This window comes from Theobroma umbraticum, unplaced genomic scaffold, assembly GCF_002168275.2.
Source record: "Theobroma umbraticum cultivar Fairchild unplaced genomic scaffold, ASM216827v3 scaffold_51.0, whole genome shotgun sequence".
Lineage (NCBI taxonomy): Eukaryota > Viridiplantae > Streptophyta > Magnoliopsida > Malvales > Malvaceae > Theobroma > Theobroma umbraticum.
The window spans coordinates 6,255,517-6,274,702 of NW_018397260.1; the positions used below are offsets into that span (position 1 = coordinate 6,255,517).

Below are 19,186 nucleotides of genomic sequence, written 5' to 3' on the forward strand. Positions count from 1 at the left end.
CATATATTAATATAATATAATAAATTGTGATGTGATATTTTGAACGACATGATAACATGATTGCACGATACTTTTTAACCTTCTATCTTGACATCACATGAATATAAAATAATAAATATTATATTAATTAATTATTATTAATTAATTATATTTATTTAATTTAAAATAAAAATATAAAAATTTAATTAAACATAAAAAAATTTTAAAATTTTTAAATAATTAAAAAAATTTATAAATATTACACCTTAAGTAACTATATTCTAAGCACACTTTAAATAAATACATCCTGATTCCAAATGTCAAAAGATATAAAAAAGAGACCCGATTGAAACTTGAAGGGCTAGAAAGAAAAGGTGAAGCCCATTAATCGCCCAATTTGAATCCTAAATAGGATTTGATCACTCAAGGCGGCCTATAAAAGAACTCCCGCGCCCTCTCCCCCAACTCTTAACGTTTCACACCAGATACCCTGCCTGTGAAGTCTTTGCGTTGTTCCCACGCTTTTGCTGCCATCGCCTTTACTAAACGATAATGGCTTCTTCGATCGAGGACAAGAACATTGTTGAAGATTCAGAAGACAAAGCGCTCGACTTGTCGGGGAAAGCCGTAGAATTCTCTTTCTTCGGCAACCCTGAAGAGAAGGTCGGTTCCTCTGTCGAGGGGCTTTATTTGTACAATAATGATTTTAATTTGATTCCCGAGACAGTTTCCCAGTTTGGGAATTTGAAATATTTGAAATTCTTCAGTAACGAGATTAATCTGTTACCATCCGAGGTTGGGAATTTGGCAAAATTAGAGTCCTTGCAGATGAAGATTTCTTCGCCGGGGTTAAACGGCGTCTCGTTTCGCGAACTCAGCGAGTTGAAGGAGCTCGAGCTCAGTAGAACCCCTCCTCGGCCTTCGAGGTTAACTGCATTGACTGAGATCGCTGGAATCAAAGGCTTGACTAGGCTCACTTTGTGTTACTTCTCTATCAGGTACCTTCCTTCAGAGATTGGATGCTTAACGAATTTGGAGTTTTTCGATATTTCTTTTAATAAAATGAAGTACTTGCCTGCTGAAATTAGTAATTTGAATGAGTTAATCACTTTGAAAGTTGTTCATAATAAGTTAAGGGAGCTGCCTTCGAGTTTGTCTAAGTTGAATAAGTTGGAGAACTTGGATTTGTCCAATAATAGATTAACTTCTTTGAGGCCGCTAGAGTTAGAGGCAATGCATAGGCTTAAGAATTTGAATGTTGGGTACAATAAAATTATGAATTGTTGCCAAATCCATATACCCGGATGGATAAGCTGTGATTTAGAAGGGAATAATAGTGATGGCAAAGGTTTATCTGTTTGTGTATGTGAGAGTGTAGGAGAGAAAGAAGTGAGTATTTCTATTGACTGCCCTCAAGGCAATACCTCATCGGAGATGTTGAGTCAATCTGGGAAAAGTAGATTTGAATCCCAGAGTTTGAGTTCTGGTAAGCGATGGAAGCGAAGACAACAAGACAAGTTAAGAAATAGCAAGAAGTTGAAAAGCGAAGGGAATGATGAAGATGAAGTTTTTAGCTCTGAAACTGGTCTGCAAAGTGAGTTGTACATTGTAGATCTGAATGGTGATGAGAATGATAAAGGTGAGAGTGAAAATTCATTTATTGGAGAAAATGCAGTGGAGGAAACTTTAGCCTCTGGAGAAAATTGCATTTGGGGGGATCATGAGTCCATAAAAGAGGGCGAAAAGGAGTATGATGAGCAAGATGAAATTTCTGTTTCCAGCCAGGGTAAAGGTTCATATTCAGAATCGTTCAACACTAGTTGCATGTCAAAGAGGCGGTCCAGTTGTGATCTTGATGATAATTCCAAGCCATGCAAGTACCAGAAACCAAATGATGGTAATTTTTCATTATCACGCAAGTATAACAATACTTCATTTTGTAGCATTAAAGACCGGATCCCAGATGGCTTTTATGATGCGGGACGTGACCGGCTTTTCATGTCACTTGAGAGTTATGAGCGTATTTTGCAACTAGATTCACGTGAAGTCATTCTTGCTGACAGGGAGAGGGATGAACAGTTAGATGCAATTACTCTTTCTGCTCAAGCTTTGATATCCAGTTGGAAGAAATTAAATGGCTTAGGCAGTAATGGGGAGCCAACTCCAATGGATAACCTTCAAATTGCATCATTGCTTGCATTGTTTGTATCGAATCGTTTTGGAGGCAGTGATAGAAGTATTTCCATCGAAAAGACTCGAAAAGCAGTGTCTGGTTCAAACTATCAGAAGCCATTTGTTTGCAGCTGTGCTACTGGAAATAATGATTGTGTAAATGATTCTGCCGAATGGAATTTTGGTACTATACAAGATATCAGTATTGCTGATCTTTGTGATAAATCACTATGTTCTACCAAGTCAAGACTGAATTCTGTTATAGTTCCTATAGGAACTATGCAGTTTGGTGTGTGTAGACACAGAGCATTGCTCATGAAGTATTTGTGTGATCGTATGGTGCCACCAGTGCCTTGTGAGCTGGTCAGGGGATACCTTGACTTCTCTCCACATGCTTGGAATGTAGTATTTGTCAAAAAAGGTGATTTATTGGTCCGCATGGTGGTTGACGCATGCCATCCTGATGACATAAGAGAAGAGATGGATCCAGAATATTTTTGTCGATACATTCCCTTGACTCGGACCAAAGATTTTCTCTCAAATGGATGCAATCTTGACCCTGATTGTTTTCCTTCCTTGTCCACAAGTGAAAAAATTGAAAAGACACCAAATGCATCCCTCATTAAGTGCTCATTTGGTTCAGTTGAGGCGGCAGCAAAGGTGCGTACAGTAGATGTCCATGTAACTTCAATGAATGAAATTAGAAACTTTGAGTATGGTTGTTTAGGAGAGATAAGAATGTTAGGAGCTTTGAAACACTCCTGCATTGTAGAATTGTATGGGCATCAAATATCTTCGAAGTGGGTTCCCTCAGCAGCTGAAAGGCCCGAGCATCGCATAATACAGTCTGCCATTTTAATGGAGTATGTAAAAGGTGGATCTTTGAAGTGCCAAATAGAGAAGTTATTGAAAGCTGGCAAGAAACATTTCCCGCTTGATTTGGCATTATCTGTTGCTCACAATGTTGCTTGTGCGTTGGCAGCACTACATTCTAAACACATTATTCATCGGGATATTAAAAGCCACAATATTTTGATTGATTTGGATAAGAAGAGGGCTGATGGAACGCCTATTGTCAAGCTTTGTGATTTTGATAGAGCAGTGCCTCTTCGTTCTTTCTTGCATAAATGCTGTATCGCTCATACAGGAATACATCCTCCTAACGTTTGTGTTGGAACTCCGCGTTGGATGGCCCCAGAAGTTTTAAGGACAATACAGAAACCTAATTTATATGGACTGGAAGTGGATATTTGGTCATATGGATGCTTGATTTATGAATTATTAACTCTGCAAATTCCATACTTCGATTTTTCTGATGATCAAATGCATGACTTTATTCAAATGGGCAAACGACCTCCACTAACTGATGAACTGGAGGCATTGCTATTGCTGGATGAGTTTGCAATATCTCAAGAGTTGGACAGACCAAAATCTGAAATCAAATCACTTAGATTCCTTATTAATGTGTTCCATCGTTGTACTGTAGAAAATCCTACGGATCGTCCAAAGGCTGAAGAACTCTATGAAATGTTTCTTGCACATGCAAGTAACTTGAGAAGTTCTGAAGAGGTTTAGGTTGGTTTTTAGGTGCTTACCAGTTACCATGCTTGTAAACCATTCTTTTTTATTAAAAGAAAAGTGAAATTCGATGAATCGTTTCTGTTTTACTAGATGATGCTTCAATGCAATACCTTTGCATGGAATTTGTTGTACATGCAGAATTGATAAAAAGTGTGTAAATACTCAGAATTCTGTCTAAGTTTGGCCAATGTGTTGCATTCTAATTTTTATATGTGAAGTCCTTGGTTCAATACTAACAACCATCTCAACTTGGGTTTCAAATTGCAATTTTTACATTATATTGTTTGAAGTAGTCTAGGTCTAATCTGTGGATGCTACATTTGCAATGAATAACAAAAATTCATGATTCAACTCATTAGAGTTCAACTTGCTGCTGCATTTCTTGTTTAAGATGTATCGTAAAAGAAAAAGAGAGAGACATTTAATATTTTAATTATCATGTTAACCCTTATCTTGTAAGGTATACAAGTTTAACCTTTATTTTCACAAAAAAAAAAAAGAGAATATTAAAACTGTGACCGCTGAAATTAATCTAACAAAAAAAATAAAAAAAGCAAGCTTAGAATTTTAGGTACAATTATATACGTCCAACTTCGATCGGTTAAGCTAAACAATTCCTGCTCGTATGAACATCGCTTGCTTGATGTGCAGGCAGTGACTCAAACCAGCATCGTGAGCACGTGGACACGTTATCCACCTCTTATTGCTTGAGGGGATGTTCAACGGCCACGAAACAATTGTAACCCCACATGAACTTGCCCACCTTACTCTGCCTTGATCGATTGCTAGTAAATCAGCAACTAGCTAGATAGCGGATAAGGAAAAAAGGGGAAATGCAGGGACTAAGCATCAAGCTGGCTATAATTCCAATTGCCATGATGCTTTGCTTATGCAAAGCGATTACCAACCTTCACCCTCTAATCCTGGTACCAGGGAACGGCGGGAACCAACTTGAAGCACGGCTAACAACTGGCTACAAGCCCTTGAACCTGTTTTGTGGCCGTTGGTATCCAATTTCCAAGGATAAAGAAGGATGGTTCAGGCTGTGGTTCGACCCCAGCGTGCTGCTGGCTCCATTCACCAAGTGCTTTGCTCAACGTATGATGCTATATTATGACCGTGATTTAGATGATTACCGCAATGCTCCAGGGGTTGAAACCAGGGTCCCTGAATTTGGTTCTACTAAGTCCCTTCTCTACGTTGACCCTTATCTCAAGTAAATTTGTTTCTGAACGATACCACTTAATTTCAGTGTAATTCTCGGCTGTAAAGGTTTATAGAGTGTTTGACCAAGAAATCTTACTATGTGCAGGCAGCTCACAGCATACATGGCACCGTTGATAGATTCCCTGGAAGCGATTGGTTATGTCAGTGGTGAAACCTTGTTCGGAGCTCCGTATGACTTTCGATATGGGTTGGCAGCTGAAGGCCACCCATCCCATGTGGGCTCCAAGTTCTTGCAAGACCTAAAAGATTTGATTGAAAAAGCAAGCGCTTCCAATGGAGGGAAGCCAGTGATTCTCCTCTCCCACAGCTTAGGGGGCCTCTACGTACTCCAACTTCTCAACCGAAATTCAGCCACTTGGCGCCAACGGTTTATCAAACACTTTGTTGCACTTTCAGCTCCTTGGGGTGGCACAGTTCAAGAAATGCTCACTTTTGCTTCCGGGAGTTCTTTTGGAGTGCCCCTGGTTGATCCATTGCTCGTAAGAGGAGAACAAAGGAGCTCTGAAAGTAACCTCTGGCTCATGCCTTCTCCTCAGCTGTTTGGCCCTGGAAAAATTCTTGTTATTACTCCAAGCGAGGCTTATTCAGCTCATGATATCCCACAATTTTTGAATGACATTGGGTTTCCAGAAGGGGTAATTCCTTATAAATCACGAATCCTCCCGTTGACTGAGGAGTTAAGACCACCTAATGTTTCTGTTACCTGTATAATCGGGACGGGCGTGAAGACAGCAGAGACTTTATTCTACGGAGAAGCAGGGTTTGATGAGCAGCCAGAGGTCGTTTACGGGGATGGAGATGGGACTGTGAACTTGGTGAGCCTGTTAGCACTCGAGTCCCTATGGGCTAATGAGAAGAGCCAACCACTTAAGGTGATAAGAATCGCTGGCATCTCTCATACGTCAATGCTTGAAGATAATGCTGCACTTGATCAGATAATAGGGGAAGTTTCTTCAATCAATTCCCAGGCCGAGGTCCACTTTGCGTAGAGCACAAACAATTGTAACACCTAATTCAGTCTCAAAATTGGAGACCAACACAAACTTTCATACAGTCCATTGTTGCTATCAAAATATAAAAGAGCTAGCATTGATTTTGCATTTAGGTGCAGCTCACCTTTCTGGTTCACCATTATCTATTTGGGTGGATATCTAAGAATTCTATTTTCTCTTTTCTTTTCCATTTAAATCTCCTATATGGGAAACCTGAGAGCTTTGACTCTAGTCATCGAGCGTCCATAGATACTGGTGATACAGCTTAGGGATAGTTGGGCAATTCCTTTTATTTGATCTGGGATTCGAGTTGCTTAGCTCGGCGCATGGACCTGGGCTTTACACCTGTTTTAGACTTCAAATTTTAAGAGTCCGGCATGCGCGCGGAGCCTCAAAACACTAGGTAGGTTGTCTCAAGCAAATGTCCAGCCCGAGCCAGCCCATGATTACTTGAGTTGGTTCTTAGAAGAATTCAATAGCATTAGTCAAATCTCAATTCAGCACCTCTTTAGTATAATCGTACATAAATGTAACAGCAAACAATGTCTTCAATAATTATTACCAATAAACAAAATTAATCAGAATTAAGCCAGAGCAAAAGTGACAGGGAGTCAGAGACGCACGGTTCCCACAGCCACGTGTCGGTGTCGTGATGGACAGTGCGGAAGCAAAGTGCATGAGAGCGCTAATCAAAGTGGTCAAAACCGAAGACCGGAAAGAAGCCCAAAATTAGAAAAACATCAAAACCCCAAAAACCGTACATCTACCGATCTACGAACCCACCGCAACCGGTCAAAAGCAGAGCTGGCACTTTAACTAAGGCACGCTCTCTCGGGGCCCCACCACCCCACGGGGATTCCAGTTGCACTTCCTATTTTATCCATTTGTTTTTCTTTTTCTAAATTTTCATACTACTCTACTATTTACTGCCTTTTTTTTTAAAGAAAAAAATGCACTTCTTTTTATTTATTTTTTGATGCCCTTTTTGGTCAGTTATTATTAATTATCTCATGATGCTGGCAAATTGTAATCGCATAGGGAAATAGGAAAAAAAAAGAACTAATAATTACTCTTTTTTCTTTTTTTTTTGACGAAAAGAGTATATGCTAGGCTTAGGTTAGTTATGGGGTCCATTTCTCCTTGATGGGTCCAACCAAACGTGTATTTCATTCCAATTCTTCCTCAAATTTCAAGTCTGCCCCTCGTTTTGAATAGAAGTGATCTCCCTTCATAAATTCAAGTAATTGTTTTTATTTATTACTACAATTTTCGGTTAAATGAAATTTGAAGATGTTATTGGTCTTGAAAATATTTGCAAGGGACACGAATGTCATTTTAAGGTAACATGATGGTCTTAGTGGTCAAACTAAGGTTGTATGTGAATTATGGAAATAGGAAACGGAAAAGGACGTGATGTGGGGTTCCCTGTTGTAATTATTCTGTTGGCAACATCATTTCCCTATTTTTGACCACGAGACTGAGGTTGCGTCCTGGATTCTATATTATCCCATCTCGCGTGGGGGCCATCGCTCCCACAAATTTAAAAAGCCATAGACTTATTCTTTTTTAAAATTTTTTTGTTCAAAACTCAAGGCAAAATAATACTAGTAAAGAGTATTGAAAATCCTTGAAAGAAATTGAAAATCAACTCATAGAACGGGATAGAACGGTGACTAAAGATACGAATGCACGTGTGGTGCACAGTCACCAATGGTTTAAATCACTGCCTACAGCCGGTCAATCGCCGGTATTCGTCCTTTTTCCAAGAAGTATAATAATACACTTTAAAATTTCAAAAAATAAAATTTTTTCTATTTCTGTTGGGTTTTCAATTTAATCACTTGCCCTTGCCCTGCCCCAAAAGAAGAGCAGTAGCGAAGACTGTGCTGAAGATAGCCTTTTTCCTTTTCTATTTTTTTTTCATGTTTGTTTTTTTAAATCTCTTTCTCCTTCTGCAACTAGGCATTGTTGAATTCTTCCATTTCTTTCATGTCTCTAATAATGCTCAATATCTCTTCTTCTTCTTTTTCCTATACAAATTTCATGTCTTTCTTTCACTTTTGATTGTTCTTCACTACTTTCTCCTTTTTAGCTGATCTGGGTCTGCGGTTGTGATGATTTCACCCTTTTCTGGAAGAGTCTTGAGGAGGAAGTTGAGTAAGGGTATTTGAGTAGTAGGTAGTAAAGAGCTTTGGTATTAGGGAAGAAGATTGCACTTTCTTTTTACCATCATTTCTTTGATGATGGTGATGGTATAAGTGTAGAAGGAGGAGGAGGAGGAGGTTACCCTTTTGACCAGAGAAAGAGATCAGATAAAGCAAACAACAACGAAAAGCAAAAGAATGGGGGAGAAAAGATGTCCCCATTGATTGGCATTGTGGCTTCTGATTTGTCAATGAAAGAGATACGAAGACAGATAAAATAAAGCTTGCCTTCTCAAGAGTCTTCTCTTACTTCTCTTTTCTTTCTCTCTTTATTTTTTCTTTCCCGCACGCTTCTTGTTTACTAGATGTGATATGTCTTCCTCAGTGCTTGTGTTCTTGTAAATTAGCTCTCTTTGTTTTGTTTGGGGAAAAAAAGGGTCTTTGTTAGATTCTCTTCTTGTTGTAGTCTAGTATCGTTAAAAGGTAATTCAAAAATGCCAATGTATCAACCATCTACTCGAAGAGAAGGTGACATGAAGCTTGAAAGCCAAGTTCTAGATCTAGAAACGGCTGTGAAAGATGGCATTTTGGGAGGCGGCGGTGGGGTAATATCCACTGGTTTTGCTTCGGAGAAATTGGATCTGAAGGTGATGATTGAAGAGCTTGAGTCCATGGATGTCCCAACGGTTTTCATATGTCCAATTTCTCTGGAGCCAATGCAAGACCCGGTGACTCTTTGCACTGGCCAAACCTATGAGAGATCCAACATTCTTAAATGGTTCTCTTTAGGCCATTACACTTGTCCCACCACAATGCAAGAGCTTTGGGATGATTCAGTGACTCCAAACAAGACGCTCCAGCAGCTGATTTATAGTTGGTTTTCTCAGAAGTATTTGGCTATGAAGAAGAGGTCAGAGGATGTGCAAGGAAGGGTCAAAGAGATCTTGGAGAATTTGAAGAAAGTTAAGGGTCAAGCCAGAGTTCAAGCTCTTAAGGAGCTTAGGCAAGTGGTTCAAGCTCATGGGACTGCTAAGAAGACAGTTGTGGAAAATGGAGGTGTTGGTTTGATTTCATCTTTGTTAGGTCCTTTTACAACTCATGCTGTTGGGTCAGAGGTAGTTGGAGTTCTTGTGAACTTGAATCTTGATTTCGATTCCAAGTCCGATTTATTGCAGCCCGCTAAAATATCTTTAATGGTGGATATTTTAAATGAAGGGTCGATTGAGACCAAGATCAACTGTACGAGGTTGATTGGAATGTTGATGGAAGGGAATGATTCTGCGTCTGAAAATGTTGCAAGTTTGAGTCTTTTAGTTGGATTGTTGAGGTTAGTGAAAGATAAGAAGCGCCCAAATGGTGTGTTGGCTGGACTGAGTTTGCTCAAGACAATTTGCTCTCATGAATCAGTTAGGAACTCTTTTGTCAATGTTGGGGCAGTTCCTCATTTGGTTGAGCTGATGCCGGGTTTGAATAATGAGTGTTTGGAATTAGTCCTGTATATATTAGAGCTTTTGTCAAGTATTCCAGAAGGAAGATTGGCTTTGAAAGATTGCCCAAACACCATACCATATGTGGTGAAACTATTGATGAAAGCTTCAGAAAACTGTACTCAGTTTGCATTGTCGATACTGTGGGCCATTTGCAAGTTTGCACCAGAGGAATGTGCTTCACTTGCTGTGGATGCTGGTCTGGCTGCAAAGCTACTTCTAGTTATACAGAGTGGTTACAATCCTGTTTTGAAGCAACGGTCAGCAGAGTTGTTGAAATTGTGTAGCCTAAATTACACGGCTACCATTTTTATTTCCAAGTGTAAGCTTACAAGAACGATTCAATGAAGGAAAATAACAGCTTGTTGATATACAGGACTTTCTTGTTTTTCTTCTTGTCCAATATGACAATGGGGCTGACGAGCTTCCGGTTTTGGAGAACTCAGAATGGGGTCAATCGGGGTTTCTGAGGTACCCTTTGCTCTCATGTGCATACTAAAGAATTTCCATTATGTTATTGTTTGACATCAAGTAGCAGCATAATGTGGATTTGAGCTAATTGGACGTTGTGTAGTAATCAATCCACTGTAAGCTCAAGTTTCTGCCAATATTTTCCAATAATTCCCAGCAAGGTTGTAAGTCAATCTGTTTGTGTCACTGGTTGCTTTGTTGTTTCAATCCACAAGAGAGAATTGAACTGTAAACTCTGATAATGAGTTGAGTGGAGGTGGTGCAGTGATGATAGAGGGAAATGATGTGAGGAGGGGATTCCTTTTGGCATTTGTGACGTTTGTAATTGTAGTTGGTTTTTCTGGGTTTACCCTGTCTCACTGATCCCTAGATTTCCTTCATCTCTGTTAGGTTTTGTGGGAGCTTACATTTATACCTTTGGTTGAAAGAGGTGTTTTCAGTCTTTTTAAGTCTTGAAACTTTGTAGAGTTTGTAATTGTAAGCCCTTTGGCAATCAGATAAAACATGTACAACCTATTTGTTGCCTTTACATGATAAACAATTTGAATTGCTGAATTGACTGCCTGAGTTGAAACGTGATTTTACATTAGCCCTACATCTTTTTCTAAAGGCAGTTGATTCTAAGATTGTTGAGCAAATCTGACAGTACTTTTCAAGACGGGCTGAATCATATCTCTACATTTTAGAAGGAAAATCATTTAACTCAAACCGTAGGCTGTAGCTTGAAGCAGACTTTTTGCTGAAAAGAAGTTTCTCTGCAGGAAGCAGTGGTTATTGCTGCAACTCTCCAATGTCCAACTAAAATATCTTGAACCTAGAATACTTAGAGCCGCTTTGTAGAATTGACATGGCAGACCTGAAACTAAAATATCTTGAATCCAATCCTTCCTGAATGACTTTGAACTCGAAATAATCCAAATTAAAACAACTTGAATTCGCCAATGACCAATTTCCCTTTTAACTCAAAGTGAGTCTGATCAAAATCCGATTTGAACTGCCATTTGCCACCTCTAAGCATAGTTAAACTTAAGATTTTAGTATGGAAGCTTGATATTCAGTGGAGCAAAAGAACAACCTTACCTAGTTCTTTGAACATCAATCAACCTGAACGTGCGAACCATACTATTAGGAAGGATTTTTCAACTTGGAGGATACTTTAAACTATAGACTACATGGAGATATATACGTACATAAACATTAGAATGATTAGATCCAAGGTTCTAAGGGGATAAGGGCCCTGGATTCAGCTTTTGTTTTCACGAATGCGTGCAGACGCACACCCCTTTGCCATAGAAAAGAAACACACTTGTGCTTAGGGGGAAAAAGAAGGAAAATCTTGTCCACCTAAAAAGTAGAGCTCAAGTGAAGGACGGCCTTTAAAATTGGGAGTCCACATTTCGGTTGAGAAGGGTGAGAACAAGCGAAAAGTGGTTGATTGTCTTTAGACCCACTTTCGTGATAAATTCTAAGCTATTGGCACATGCTTTAGAATCATCCTCTGCGCAAAGCTAACAAGTAAGGGGCATTTGATTTGGTGCAAGGGAAAGATATTTTTTATAATTTAAATAACTATAATAATTTAATAGTGTTTAGTTGATAAAAAAAAATGTAATGTGTTTACAATTGTAATCGTATTACAATGAGATAAAGGAATGTCATTCTCTTCTGTTGTAAAGGAAAATTTACATATTTTTCTTTTCTAAATTAACCATCTCTTCTTCTTTTTGCCTTCTTCATTTTCTTTTTCTTGTCTTCGTCTCATTCTTCCTTCCGGCCTTTTTCTCTTTTTTCTCACCTTGCCTTCTTCTCTTTCTTCTTACTTGTCTATATGAAGGGTAGCCCACCATTAACACATTTTGATCAAATTTCACTAAATTTGAAAATTGAAGAGATTGAGAATTTAAGTTTTATAAAACTTTAATTTAAATTTTTAAGAAATTTAAAAATGTTTTGAGAAAAATTTATACTTTTGATGTTGAAAATTGAGAGATAAATATTTAAATGGTTTAAGAATTTAGAAAATTGATTAAAGAATTGAAAGGATTTAAAAGGGAAAGATGTTTGTTGCAAGTGTCAAGAACTCTTGAATATCTATTGATAGTATAATCTATTGATAGATAATATGATTTATTAAAATTTTTTATCTATCGATAGATTTATCTTTAGATAATATTCTTTATTTTTATAAATTAAAGTTGAAAATAAATAGTTAATAATATTATATTTTTTAATATTTAAATAATTAATATAAAATATTATATTATTTTTAATATTATTATTTATTATTTTAATTATGTAAAATTAAAAAATAAATTTTATATTAATAATTATAAATTTATTCAATTTATATATTTTTTTATATATAAACGTAATTTTATCAATTTACTTTATATTTTTAATAAAATATTATAAATTAAATACTATAATATAATTTTTTTTAATTACAATCTTGTAATTATTATTATTTTATTATATTAAATATTATAAAATTATATTATCAACATTCACATTTATAATAATTATATTTTTAATAATATACCAAACATAATCACAAAATATTTTCAACTGATTTTTCAAATCAACCATATTAAATTCAAGCCGTCCTTTCTTTTCTTGAATTCCTTAAAACTTTCCAAGAGAAAGTGAAAAAAAGAATGAATGTAGTAGTTTAGTTTGGTACTGGATGCCTATTGCATATATAGCCTATAGGCTCTTTCCATGAAACAATTAAAAAAGACCCAAAGCCCGGTATACTGAGCAAGAGGCCTAGGATTAAAGCCGAGTCCAACTTTCTGAGTAAAAACCAATTTTGGATTTGGGAGTCATTTTTTAAATAAAAAATGGGAAGTCAAAAGCAGCAAGCAAAACAACAAACGAATAAAGAAAACAAATGGAAAAAACTGGATCCGCGACAGCAGTAAACAAACTTGAATCGCATTTGTACTTACGTGGCAATAGCCGTTAGGACATAAACCTGAATCGCAACTGTGCTTACGGTGGTCCATAACCATGTGATTGCCCCATTCTTTTAAACAGATGAGGCAACCATTTTTAAACCTCCAAGCTTTCAATCAATCACTTTCTCTCACCCCAACAAATCCAAAAAGCAAAAAAGTGAAAAAAGGAAGGAAAAAATAAAAAACATGTCATGGTTAGCTCGCTCGCTGGCGAACTCCCTTCGTCTCGACGACGACGACGATGACGATGAATCAGCTTCTTCGGGAGAGGAAAACGACGTCGTAACGCAGGAGTCTCTATCATCGCCTCCTCCGAGGAACAAGATTCAAAACGAAGAAACCAAAGCGGGAGAACAATCATTGTCCCCCGAACAGGTAGCGGAACTCCAATCGCGTGGCGTCAAAGAAGACCTAACTGAACTCAAACAAACCCTAACACGCCAACTCTTGGAAGTCGCTTCCTTTCTCGCTCCGCCACCTCCTCCTCCTCCTCCGCCACCTCCGCCTCGTTCTTCTAAGCAATTCAATCGTCAATCAAATGATCGATCATTCTCTAATTTGAATCAGTTTGAGCCGTCGAATCAATCTATCTTCTTGGACGAAGAGGATCCGTCGGATTCAGCGGCGGTTGCGAGGATTAGGAACGATTTCGCTGAGATCGGTGGGAGGTTGTCGAAGATGGCATCGGATTATCTTCCGTTTGGATCGGGGGAAAATGAGGAAGAAAACGAGATGGAAAATGAAAATGAGGAGGAGAATGAGGAGTTCAATGCGGTTGGTATAACAGATGAGGTATTGGCGTTCGCGGGGAACATCGCGCATCACCCAGAAACGTGGTTGGATTTCCCTCTTGATCCCGATGAGGACTTGGATGGTAATTTTGTTTATTTTTAATCCTAATTAAGTTGATCTCTTTGCATAGTACTTTAATTTGATTGTTTATTTATATGATTTCTACGCATTCACACTCTTTGCCATGGTAATTCTTGCTTTTAAGTTCAGTTGGTTAGAGTTCAAACGATCAAAATGTGAATTTTGTTTGAAATTCAAGTAAACCCTGAATAGTTTGAATTCCAAACCTTCTTGTAAAAATGCCAAATTTATTTTACCATCCTTTCCTAGGTGATATTTGCAAGCCTCTGTTTGTTGAAGACTTTGTGGATGTCGGATCATAAAGTAAAAAAGTTTATGATTGTTAAAGTAAATGTGGTTAAGATCCTAAGTCTCGGTTCCTGCTCTTGACATTATCAAATTGGTTTGAGGTTTGAACCATTGTGTGAGTGTCTGCTTCTCTCATCAAGTGATTGGTCTGAAAACATTTTTTTAATGTCTGCAATTTGATCGAGATCCACCTTCTGTGCTCGAATTTTAAATGCAGAAGAATGTTTTATATTATATTTGCTCAATCTAACACATTTCATGTAATTTTTGCCTGTTTGCCTTGCTAATTTGGATTTACAAACTTCAATTGTGGTTATAACTTCTGCGATTTCATTTTGAATATATTTATGATTTATGATGTATAGATTTACAAAATGACAATGCTGAGGTTATGCATTTCTGCTTCTTTTTTTTTCTTTGTTTCCTTGTTTTAGATTTTGACATGTCAGTAGCCCAACAAGAGCATGCTATGGCTGTTGAACATCTTGCTCCGAGATTAGCAGCTCTGAGAATTGAACTTTGTCCTTGCCATATGAGTGACAGTTACTTTTGGAAAGTTTATTTTGTTCTTCTGCATTCAAGGCTTAACAAGAATGATGCAGAGATTTTGTCCACATCTCAGGTCAGTTACTTCTCATAGAAACAAAAATCATCTGGGGCCCCATTTTTTTTTTTTTTTGATAATGCGCCCAAGTAAATGTTTGTATGATTATCACCGTTATTGAAAACTTTTAATCTAATATCTTTTTCTTTTAACTTTTTTGTTTTATTTTTCCTGGCTCAGGTTACAGTTTTATATTTTAAACTTCAATCCTGCATTGTTAAGCTTCAGTCAATATGGGATTAGCGTAGTCTGATGATTTATTAATATCACATCTTTTGAGTATTCTAGATGTTTATTCTTGCACATTACCTTTGCATCAACCCTCCAATTAGACATCCACTGTTTATTGTCCTCCAGCTGATTTAGCCCCATGGATTCCCAATTATCATTTCTGTATACATGATTGGCAATGTGCTTCAAGTGTTGTGTGAGTTCACTGATCCACTGGAAATTCTTCTATGCATGTTTTTGTCTAGATTAATCAAGCCACCTTTTATGGCGTGGTTTCATGGCTCCTATGTCGTGTCTGATGTACTGAAGATGTCAGACAAGAGTTTTATTCCTTCCTTTTTTTTCCTTTTTAAATTTATTCTTTCCTGTTTGTTGAGAATGTTATGCTAAATTGTACAAATTCCTCTACCAAATTGTTTTTCTTGGATTCTTTATGAATTCTTAGCTGAAGTTGTTATATGCTTGGTACAATTACATTTCGTGTGGTTTCATGGAAGTGGAACAAGATTGTTGATTAATTCTTTGGTGGTTTATAAATTGCTTGCAGGTAATGGAAGCTAGAGCATTGTGGATGAAAGAGCTGCAGAAGCAAACAAAACCTGAAACTGATTGGTATGGAAGAAGCACTTCCCACTTAGGAGACAGCTCTAGTATCATGCATGAAGATTTTATTCCTTCCTCATCTAGTTATTTTGCCTTTGAGACCATGTCACCCCGGACATATGCTTCTGAACCTGCATCCAGCATCACAACAGATTATGAGACTGAGAAGCATCCAGTTGAAAGTACTGAGATGCCATTCGTCGACAAGTCTGTTATGGAGGAAAAACCAGTGTCAAACACTGAGGATAAGGATTGTTTGGTTGGTCCATCCTCTAAAATAATGATTCCTAATTTTGAAGAGGATGAGATTGATTGGCCAGAGGATGATACTTCTGAATTTGGTGGTTACAGTGGGGCTGTAATTTGTGTTGAGAATGAAGAAGATTTTTCTTTCAGTGATCTTGAGGATGTTGATGATAGTAGTACCCCCACAAAATCTAAGATAGTTTCAAAAGGATTTGAAGCTTCTAAAACGTAAACCCTGTTGGATTCAGCTGGGCGTAAGCTGTGCTGGTTGGACCAAAGATGGATCCGAGAGGTCATATGGTTTGATGTAAAACCTCGGATTATGTACACCAACAACATCATGAAAGCAGGGGCAATGGTTGCAGGTGCTGAAGGTGTCTCGGGAGCTTGTTCGTATATGATGAGTGATCAATCAAGTGTTAATAGAGTGATGATGTGTTGATTGATTGTGCAAAGGATTGTTACTGAAACAATTATAGTGATTTTCCAGGGTGGAAAAACGTGGTGTGTTGGAAGCACCATGTCCAGTGTCCATAAGAAAATGTACAAGAAGTTGAAATGAAAATAGAAGCCATGAGAACAACTTAGTCTCAGTTTTCCCTATTGTGATAACAAGATTTGTACAGAAAATCTGTAGTCTAAAAGTTCCATTCTTAGAACTTGAGGTCTTCCCTTGGGTACAGGATGTATTATTCTCTAAAGGTTTTTTAATAAGATGAGATCAAGAGATTGATTCTCATATTTTTTTTCTAATGCACAGTACAAACGATCGGTGGTAAGGATCACGTAACACTTATTAAACAAACTCTTAAGATAAGATTTATTAGTACTTGAATCTGGCTTCCTGTTCTTTTCACGTGATTATAAAATAAATTAATTAATCTGCTTAAGAAAACCTCAAGTTTGACTTGGAATCTTCTATGATCTTTTATCAACTAATTGAATCAAACACAAACAATTGCTAATATCAAGTAGTCCAATTCCTTCAATTTCTTCGATCAATTTTATATGTAATATCAAGTAGTTTGTATTAGAGAAACCTATCGATATCAAATTTATTTTTCACCAATATATATAAGAAAATCTAAATATGGTTAGACTAAATCATTCACCAAAAGTCTGAGAGATTTATCAAAAGAAACTCAAAAACCAAGTAGGAAAATTTAAAAGCAGAGCATAAAACAAGCAAGTCGTTACCCGTTAGTGAACGCGATGCTGATGCAGCGCCGTTTTATAATGGAAGCAAGACCCCGACTTCTTGGAAAATTCGAGCCAGAGGGGGATTCTCTGGACCTGAAATAACTGGGAAAAAAAAGGAAAGGAAAAGGAGAAAAACGCAATTGCTCTGTCCTTTCTCTCAACTTGATCTTCTATCCTCCATTATTGTTCTCTTTCCCCTCTCTGCAACCAGGTTCGTCTTCTCACCATCCTTGCCTAAATTTAATTTCTCCATAAATAAGAAAAAGGAACTGTCGCAATTGTAACACCTAATTTTTTTTTAAAAAAAGGGAAAACACTGTTTTATTTAGTTAGCTAACCTCTTTATCTATCCCCTTTTCGATATCTGCTCTTAAATTATATTGTCTTCTTTTACTTTGAAATGGAGCCCTAGATTTCTCGATCTTAGAAACCTTATCCAAACTATAAATTTTCTGGGTTGATATCTTCTGTTTTTTTTTAGTATTTCAAAAGCCCTGGGGTTCGAGTTCTTGTAGCTCTAGGCTTTCGTTTTTGGTCAATGGATGTTCAGTTGGTGAACAAGGCGTTGACTTTTTCTCGAAGGAAGAAGAAATGGCTTATTTTGTTAGCTATTTGTGGAGTCTCTGGTTATGGGGTCTACAAGGTGTATAATTTACCCTCTGTGGTGAAGAAAAGGAACAGGTTTTTGAAGATCTTTGGAGCTCTAATTTCGTTAGCTGAATTGGTCTCTGATTCCGCGGAGACGATTAATGTTGTCGCCAAGGACTTGAGAGAGTTTTTGCAATCTGATTCTGATCAAGTTCCTAATAGTTTGAAGCAAATTTCAAAGATCGTTAGATCAGAGGATTTTTCCCAATCGTTAATTAGGGTTACTGAGGCTTTAACAGTTGGGGTTTTAAGAGGGTATAAGTCCAAATCAGGGGATGAGAATGAATTGGCAACGGGTTCGGTGAATTCCAGCTTTACTGATAGGGTAATGGATAGAGTTTTCTCTAATGCTGGGACTGGTTTTGTATCTGTTGTGGTTGGTAGCTTTGCTAGGAATTTGGTTCTGGGGTTTTACTCCAATGGTGGAGAAACTGATGGGTTGAGTGGGAATGGTGGGTCATCTGAAGTGCCCAAATGGGTTAATGTGCTTTATGATGATAAGTGCAAAGAGTTAATGGCTGAATGCATACAAAGATTTGTAAGCACAGCTGTTGCGGTTTATCTTGACAAGACAATGGATATTAATACGTATGATGAAATTTTTGCTGGGCTAACCAATCCAAAGCATCAAAATGATGTGAGAGACATTTTGGTGTCTGTTTGTAATGGCGCTGTGGCAACGCTGGTGAGGACGTCACATCAAGTGTTGACAAGTTCAAACTCGAATTCTCAGTCACGTGTGGATTCTACTTGTTCGAATATTGATCAGAGTGAGGCAGCTGGCGGAATGAGAGATGGCTGTTTTGAGAAGGAAGTACCTTTAACAGGGGTGCAAGAGGGGAGCTCATTAGATGGGATTCGGAATGGTGGTTGGGTTGAAAAGGTCTCATCAACATTGGCAGTTCCTAGCAATAGGAAGTTTGTGCTTGATGTGACTGGGAGGGTGACCTTTGAAACAATAAGGTCTATAGTGGAGTTTCTGTTATGGAAGCTTTCAGAAGGTGTTAAAACAAGCATACATGTTGTCCATGAGGAGGTTGTGGAAAGGGGACTGGATGTTATCAGATATATTGGTGCAAAGTCTTCCGTTATTGTTACCATTTGTCTTGCTCTGTACTTACATATCCTGGGTGGTAGTAGGGTTCTCTTACCTGCTTGAATGAGTTTGTTCTGTCTTTTCATGGGAATCCAATGAAATCTTACTGAAGTTGCTTATTTCAGAAGGCCCTGTTTGTATCTCTCTCTCTCTTGCAAATAAAATGTATAACTAAGGTAGTGTAGTTCATTTTTATTATTAGTTTTAGCTTTAGGAAACACTTAGCTTCCTCCATATTTAGCAGCATTATTCAAATGTATAGTCAATATTCTCACTGCTATATACCACAATTAGTGGTATTTGTTGTTACACAAAAATCAATCCCTGCAAGATGCAGATTGTATTAGCGATTTAGCAACCAAAGGAACATAGAATATTCACATTAAT

The 19,186-nt window shown here is 37.6% G+C and overlaps 4 protein-coding genes and 1 pseudogene across 4 annotated transcripts; all 5 read left to right on the plus strand.

The window, feature by feature from the left end:
- Positions 1–417: 417 nt before the first annotated feature.
- On the plus strand, positions 418–3,899 carry LOC110417022 (uncharacterized). Its single transcript, XM_021429183.2, has one exon. The coding sequence runs from the start codon at positions 532–534 to the stop codon at positions 3,724–3,726; it is 3,195 nt and encodes a 1,064-aa protein (XP_021284858.1). The 5' UTR covers positions 418–531; the 3' UTR covers positions 3,727–3,899.
- Positions 3,900–4,173: 274 nt separating this feature from the next.
- Positions 4,174–6,059, plus strand: LOC110417023 (alpha/beta-Hydrolases superfamily protein). Its single transcript, XM_021429185.2, has 2 exons — positions 4,174–4,948; positions 5,045–6,059. Exons 1-2 carry the CDS (start codon positions 4,566–4,568, stop codon positions 5,946–5,948), a joined length of 1,287 nt encoding a protein of 428 aa, XP_021284860.1. The 5' UTR covers positions 4,174–4,565; the 3' UTR covers positions 5,949–6,059.
- Positions 6,060–7,763: 1,704 nt separating this feature from the next.
- On the plus strand, positions 7,764–10,608 carry LOC110417273 (U-box domain-containing protein 30 pseudogene; annotated as a pseudogene).
- Positions 10,609–13,122: 2,514 nt separating this feature from the next.
- LOC110416314 (BSD domain-containing protein) lies at positions 13,123–16,539 on the plus strand. The gene is made up of 3 exons (XM_021428281.2): positions 13,123–13,884; positions 14,606–14,793; positions 15,554–16,539. The coding sequence occupies exons 1-3, from the start codon at positions 13,197–13,199 to the stop codon at positions 16,085–16,087; spliced, it is 1,410 nt and encodes a 469-aa protein (XP_021283956.2). The 5' UTR covers positions 13,123–13,196; the 3' UTR covers positions 16,088–16,539.
- Positions 16,540–17,086: 547 nt separating this feature from the next.
- CF9 (Carbohydrate-binding protein) lies at positions 17,087–19,185 on the plus strand. Its single transcript, XM_021428282.2, has 2 exons — positions 17,087–17,266; positions 17,537–19,185. Exon 2 carries the CDS (start codon positions 17,594–17,596, stop codon positions 18,860–18,862), a length of 1,269 nt encoding a protein of 422 aa, XP_021283957.1. The 5' UTR covers positions 17,087–17,266; positions 17,537–17,593; the 3' UTR covers positions 18,863–19,185.
- The last annotated feature ends 1 nt before the right edge of the window (position 19,186 follows it).

What these genes read in the sequence shown, in the direction of transcription:
- LOC110416314 (XM_021428281.2), top strand. Translation starts at nt 13,197, where the DNA reads ATGTCATGGTTAGCTCGCTCGCTGGCGAACTCCCTTCGTCTCGACGAC. An exon ending in TCCCGATGAGGACTTGGATG is followed by an intron (nt 13,885 to 14,605) that starts GTAATTTTGTTT and finishes TCCTTGTTTTAG; the next exon opens with ATTTTGACATGTCAGTAGCC. An exon ending in AGATTTTGTCCACATCTCAG is followed by an intron (nt 14,794 to 15,553) that starts GTCAGTTACTTC and finishes AATTGCTTGCAG; the next exon opens with GTAATGGAAGCTAGAGCATT.
- LOC110417022 (XM_021429183.2), top strand. Translation starts at nt 532, where the DNA reads ATGGCTTCTTCGATCGAGGACAAGAACATTGTTGAAGATTCAGAAGAC.
- LOC110417023 (XM_021429185.2), top strand. Translation starts at nt 4,566, where the DNA reads ATGCAGGGACTAAGCATCAAGCTGGCTATAATTCCAATTGCCATGATG. An exon ending in TACGTTGACCCTTATCTCAA is followed by an intron (nt 4,949 to 5,044) that starts GTAAATTTGTTT and finishes TACTATGTGCAG; the next exon opens with GCAGCTCACAGCATACATGG.
- CF9 (XM_021428282.2), top strand. Translation starts at nt 17,594, where the DNA reads ATGGATGTTCAGTTGGTGAACAAGGCGTTGACTTTTTCTCGAAGGAAG.